Consider the following 6,293-nt stretch of genomic DNA (forward strand, 5'->3'; position numbering starts at 1 on the left):
CTGCAGTTCCTCATTGTGACCACTGGGGGGCAGTAATCCTGAATACACTCAGGTCACATCAACGCAGACATACCACACAGCCTACTGAGACCTCTGGTAAAACCTTTGAAAATAAAAGGATAATTAATTGGTTCAGGGTGTGTTAACTCATCTAAGGTCAAACTACCAGTCTGCATCAAAAGATAAATGTATGGAAGTAAATAAAGAAATCAATAGATAATGAAATCAATAAATACAAAGGAATGTGGTTGGATATAATTTCTTTTAGTTGTTTAAAATAATATTTGTATTGATCTTTTGGAGATAACAGGAATACAGAAGAGGAAACTGAATGAATAAATAAATAATTTCAAAAGAAGAAATAAAATACATACACAAAACACACAATATACATTATCTTGTCCTCTTGTCATCTGTACAATTAATAAAAATAATTGTACAGATAAAAATAAATAAATAGGAGCCAGGTCAAGTCCCTTTTCCAGACTAGATCCCCTCAGCCTATAAAAGTAATTATCATAAAATAAGAAAGCCTTGTCCTTCATAGATGAAGAGAAGCCTCAATATATTAATATACTAATATAACAAATACAACTAATAATAAAGGAAACTGCTGTAATCCAACATAACACATTTTATTTAGACGTAATTGCTCCCAATTAAGTATTACTTTCCTCTCTATAACAACAATAAATGTATGTTATAGTGCACATGTGTTTATTTGATAATAATAGTCTTTCAGTACAGCCTCCGGTGCTGCTGTATCCCGCTTTTTTAAACTGCGGTGGACTGCGGCACAGTTTTCGTCCAATCACCGGCCGACTTTGCCGGCGGTTGTCCGAATCCACCAATCAGATCAACGCGCTTTGGCGGAGGCGGGACTTCCGGTGCCTCGTATAAACCAACCGAGGCCTCCCATGCGGTTTGATCTGTAGTTGGACGCGCAGCTAACACCGTCAAGGTAAGCACGTATTATCGCTCTCATTGTAGCGATTAGACACTTTTTAAAAACCTCCTTTGACGCCTAATAAGTCTGGAATTAGCTTTAGTTCGCTTGAATCCGAAAATAACGCAGCTACACTGTAATTAAATGGTTTCTTTCATTGTTTGCTTTGAGGAGCTGCCGAGCTAAGTTAGCGTGATAGCTTAGCCTAGCCACCAGTCTCCCTCATATTTCTGTATGTTTACTAAATGCGTAGCTTTTTATATTTCGCTCATCGCATCCTTTATAATTACCGATATGTTGCCTGGTTGTATTAGTCGGTTAGTAGTCGCTCAGTTAGAAGGATAGTTGTTACCGTGAACCGTGTTAGCTTGCCACGTTAGCAATGGTTATGCAACACAATAACTTCGCTTCCAGTGTTGTAAACCGGTGAGGTTAATCCAGCACTGCCTGCTCCACTCAAAGGCAGTGTTTGATCAGATGTGGTTCATTTATGGCCAACTAAATCTGGTCTAATATGTGCGTACTCTTGATTTTCGCTGAATTATATCAAATATCTCACTGGCTTTATGTTTTTAATGGGGTTGCTGCAGACACACAACAGTGCTGATCAGTGTCGAGGTTACATTACTGCTAGGATCACTGTTTGCACCAAATACACCTTGTAATGAAAACACCGAGGCATTTATTCCCTACCTACACACGGTATTTAAATGTCGCTGTGGTGAAATCTGGCACAAAGGACGGCAACAACAGGTGGGCTCAGTTAACAGCCCCCCGATAAAAACCCAACAAGTGCAGCAATGGTGACTTTGTTTTCTCTCTTTTAGACTAAAACCATGGCTGAAAATGATGTTGACAACGAGCTGCTCGACTACGAGGAAGATGAGGAGCCTCAAGGAGCCCCAGAGAGTGCCGCCCCCACAGGCAAGAAGGAGGTGAAGGGTTCCTACGTTTCGATCCACAGCTCTGGCTTCAGAGATTTCCTGCTCAAACCAGAGCTGCTCCGCGCCATCATCGACTGTGGGTTTGAGCATCCATCTGAAGGTGAGAGGCACTTGGTTGTAATCCCCGTTTTAAATACAATTACATAAGTTACTAACCAGCATGGACACTGCGTTACTGTAAATGTCTGGATGTGGTTACTCGTAGACGCCGCATGAGTGGTTTTCTACTTGTTGCATCAGTGTTTTAAGTGTATTAATCGCTGGTTACTGTAAATAAAGCCACTGTAGGTCATCATCATAAATGCACTAGTCTGAAATCGTTTTTGTGTTTTTTTTCTGCAGTCCAGCATGAATGCATCCCACAAGCTATCCTGGGCATGGACATCCTGTGCCAAGCAAAATCTGGTATGGGCAAGACAGCCGTGTTTGTGCTGGCCACACTGCAGCAGATCGAACCGGTTGATGGACAGGTTGGTACATACGTTCAACACACACTGTATTAAATCAAGTAAATGTCATCTGTTGGCTTATGATCAGGAACACTCCTTTGTTTACGCCCTCAAATTTAGTCTCAACCTGATGTTTGATGTTGAACACACAAGGTATATTTAGATTTTATGACTTCGTTCCAACCTCAGCTGATGGAAGTTGTTGATGGAAATCACCAAAAGTTATGTTTGGCGTACGCCACATAATTAACATAATTAGTGTATTGGGTATGTGCAGATATCTCACAATGAAGGCTGCACAAATGAGAATTACTGTAAATTACACATTACTACCCTATTTTTTGATGGTGTTACTATTTGTGCATAGTCTATTTATACTTTGATTGTAATTATTTTCCTCCATGACTAAATGTTTACATCCACATATAAAACTTGAAGCTTATAGAAGCCACAGTGTCTGACTTTGTCTCTGTATGTCTACTCCTCAGGTGTCTGTATTAGTCATGTGCCACACCCGAGAGCTGGCCTTCCAGATCAGTAAAGAGTACGAGCGTTTCTCCAAGTACATGCCCACGGTAAAGGCAGCAGTGTTCTTCGGTGGCCTGGCCATCAAGAAGGACGAGGATGTCTTGAAGAAGAACTGTCCTCACATCGTTGTTGGAACGCCGGGCCGCATTCTCGCTCTCATACGGAACAAGTCCCTGAGTTTGAAGAACGTTAAGCATTTTGTCCTGGATGAGTGTGACAAAATGTTGGAGCAGCTAGGTGTGTTCTTTGGTCGAATATTTTCTCACATTTCTTCTACCTCAGTGTATTCTGTGAGGGCGTCCACCCTCCAGCGCAATATTGGATCATAATCATATCTATTATTCATGTGAATGCCTTTTTGTGTAACAGACATGAGGCGCGACGTACAGGAAATATTCAGGATCACACCCCACGAGAAGCAGGTCATGATGTTCAGTGCAACGCTGAGTAAGGACATCCGACCAGTCTGCCGCAAATTCATGCAAGATGTAAGTGATCGAGGAGATGTAGCTGCTTCAGAATTACCCTGAATACAGTTTTATCAATAAGTTAACCGTGTGCATAACTAGAAAGTTAACCTAGCTGACCCTCATCTCCCCTGCAGCCCATGGAAGTATTTGTGGACGACGAGACCAAGCTCACACTCCATGGCCTGCAACAGTACTACTCCAAGCTGAAGGACAGCGAGAAGAACCGCAAGCTCTTTGACCTGCTTGACGTGTTGGAGTTCAACCAGGTAAAGTGATGGAGCTGTTGCATAGTGGATGTCTGTCCCAGTACCAGTTGGGATATTGTGTTTTTGCTAGTTTAAGATTTGTCCAACAAACAAAAGAATAGTAATTGTGTTGCTTAAATTGGCATTACAGAGCTGGAAATTGCTTTTCAGGAGTTGAGTTTGGGGACTTGGAAAATGTAACTATAGTTCTTTTTAATAGTTAGGTGAGGAGGTCAAGCAGGTAAATATCAACCTGGAGCTAGCAGCCAGTTAGCATGGCTTAGCATAATGAAGGGAAACAGCTCTATCTGAAGGTTAAAAGAAACTGTCTACCAGCGCCTATGAAGCTCAATAATTTAGTGTAATGTTTAATCTGTAAAAACACAAAGCAAAAGTATAAAAATGACGCCTGGTTTTAGGGAGTTATGTGCCAGAGTATTTATTGGTTCTGAGCAGTTTTCAGGCAGCGGAGACTCCAGAAAGTTACAGGTCTGACACGTGCGCCTCCATAAAAGGATTCATTATTTTACTACTTTTTTCATACATATATTGCCATTACAACATGATTCATGATTGGTGTAAGAATGCTTCTATTTTTTTCATCACAACTTCACCATGAAGATGTGACATGTTGGTCTGTACCAAACAAATGCTTTTTTACATCTGCAGAAAAAGATTTGTAGACCAGAGCATCTGTTCAGCACTACAGGGCTTCATTATGATGCTGTTTTGTCACACTTTACTTGTATCAAAATATTGCAGCTTCTGTGAATTACATATTGCACTTTAAACTGCCATATTGTGATTTCGATAATATTTAGCTTAATTGTGCAGCCCTAGTTTTCACACCTTTTACAAGTACTAATTCTTGGCAAGGAAGTGTATTTCCCACAATGTCGGACTGTTCCTTTTTTTAAAGCTGTTCAGTTAATGAGTTAAAATCCCTAATTCAGGATCTGAAGGAAGTCCAGCTAGTGCCTTCGGTTGTTCAGTTCTGCATTTCAATGCCTTTGCTTTGCCTCTAGGTGGTGATCTTTGTCAAGTCAGTCCAGCGCTGCATCGCTCTGTCCCAGCTTCTGGTGGAACAAAATTTCCCTGCCATTTCCATCCACAGGGGAATGGCCCAGGAGGAGAGGTGAGACTCACAGGCACACATCATCCTCTTACATACCTACTCTCATAAACATATGCTCTATTGAGCTCCGAATGCGGAGTATGTTTATGGAGCATGAGGCCTCATCAGTTAACTCAACACATCATTACCTTCAAAGGGGGGGATACAGTCCAGTAATGTCTACAGCAGCTGTGTTAATTCTCTCTGTGTGCTCCCTCCTGCCCCTTCCTCCTCCACAGGCTGTCTCGCTATCAGCAATTCAAGGACTTCCAAAGGCGGATCCTGGTGGCAACTAATCTGTTTGGCCGAGGGATGGACATCGAGCGGGTCAATATCGTCTTCAACTACGACATGCCAGAAGATTCTGACACCTATTTACACAGGGTGAGAACTTCAGAGGGGGAATAACTGCACATTTCTGTTATTTGTAGGGCCATTGCGACATTCTGGGAATACCGAAGAGTGTGTCATAATTTCTGCATGAATTGATTGTTAGTTTCTCATTGTTGTTAAAGCATGATATTATTGGTACATGTGTTTTTTTGAGGATTTAACTCACTCTGCCCTTTCTGAACCCGTTAGGTTGCCCGTGCTGGTAGGTTTGGGACCAAAGGCCTGGCTATAACTTTTGTGTCCGACGAGACCGATGCCAAGACTCTGAACGATGTGCAGGACCGCTTTGAGGTCAACGTGGCCGAGCTGCCAGACGAGATTGACATCTCCTCTTACAGTAAGTCTTTCATTTCCAAATGGCTGCAGAAATGCACGGATGCTTGATGTCCTTCATAAAGTTGGCCCGATGTGTTGAAATTGCTGTAATTTGTTGATTAACGGGGCTCAAAGCACTTCACTAATAAAACAACATATTATGACTGCTAATTGTTGATGGTCTGTGATTTGCTGGGTTGTTTTTAATCCAGTCGGGTCTTACCAGATGAAGAGCGCCCCACAGATAATCAGCTGGTGTAATCAACTTTAGAGACATGTTGGCAGCTACAGGCAGCAGTTGGTGCTGCCATTTAACTGTGGGGCTCTCATCAAATGGAAATTGCCCATACATGTTTAACCCGTTGGTGAAAAGTTGGTATGCTCAGCTGTTGCTCATCGCACTGATCTTTCACATGCTCAATACATATCCCTCCTCCTCTGTCCCTCTTTAGTCGAGCAGTCCAGATGAGTCCTCCGGCCGAGCAGAAGTCTCCTCTCCATGGATCTTGTGTCTTGTATTTTGAAGTAGACGTACTTCACAGTTGATTTGAAAGCTCTGCTCTGTTCCCTGTGTTCACCAAACATTTATTTTTGTCAGTTTTTGGGGACAGGAGTCTGGTCGATTTTATTTTTTTTTTAAATTTGTCTTTACTGGGTTTTTTGTTTTTTTGCTTAATGAAATTAAAACTTTTTATAAAATGCCATTTTTACTATTGTGGTCTCTTGTGAGGCTCTTCTTGTCTCTATCCCATTTTCATTTATTTCAATCTCAAGCAGAGCTTCAGGGAAACGTATAGGACAGTAGTTCTGAGGAACATGTGATTTTTAGCCCCTTTTTAAATGTTCAGACTAGTTTGTATAGGAAGTTTTGTGTATTTTGTTTTAAACC

The 6,293-nt window shown here is 41.6% G+C and overlaps 1 protein-coding gene across 1 annotated transcript in view; it reads left to right on the forward strand.

Moving 5' to 3' along the window:
• The first annotated feature begins 890 nt into the window (after positions 1–890).
• The window catches only part of ddx39ab (DEAD (Asp-Glu-Ala-Asp) box polypeptide 39Ab), a 5,564-nt gene continuing 161 nt past the window's right edge, over positions 891–6,293 (forward strand). The window contains exons 1-10 of the mRNA XM_035654606.1: positions 891–961; positions 1,774–1,990; positions 2,233–2,360; positions 2,828–3,104; positions 3,237–3,355; positions 3,472–3,603; positions 4,608–4,717; positions 4,936–5,080; positions 5,279–5,426; positions 5,857–6,293. The exon at positions 5,857–6,293 is cut by the window's right edge and continues 161 nt beyond it. Coding sequence (XP_035510499.1) covers positions 1,783–1,990; positions 2,233–2,360; positions 2,828–3,104; positions 3,237–3,355; positions 3,472–3,603; positions 4,608–4,717; positions 4,936–5,080; positions 5,279–5,426; positions 5,857–5,873 — 1,284 coding nt within the window. The 5' untranslated portion in view covers positions 891–961; positions 1,774–1,782 and the 3' untranslated portion in view covers positions 5,874–6,293. The remainder of the gene's footprint in view (positions 962–1,773; positions 1,991–2,232; positions 2,361–2,827; positions 3,105–3,236; positions 3,356–3,471; positions 3,604–4,607; positions 4,718–4,935; positions 5,081–5,278; positions 5,427–5,856) is intronic.

Source organism: Morone saxatilis, unplaced genomic scaffold (genome assembly GCF_004916995.1).
Source record: "Morone saxatilis isolate NCDOM2014 unplaced genomic scaffold, NCSU_SB_2.0 Contig14, whole genome shotgun sequence".
Lineage (NCBI taxonomy): Eukaryota > Metazoa > Chordata > Actinopteri > Moronidae > Morone > Morone saxatilis.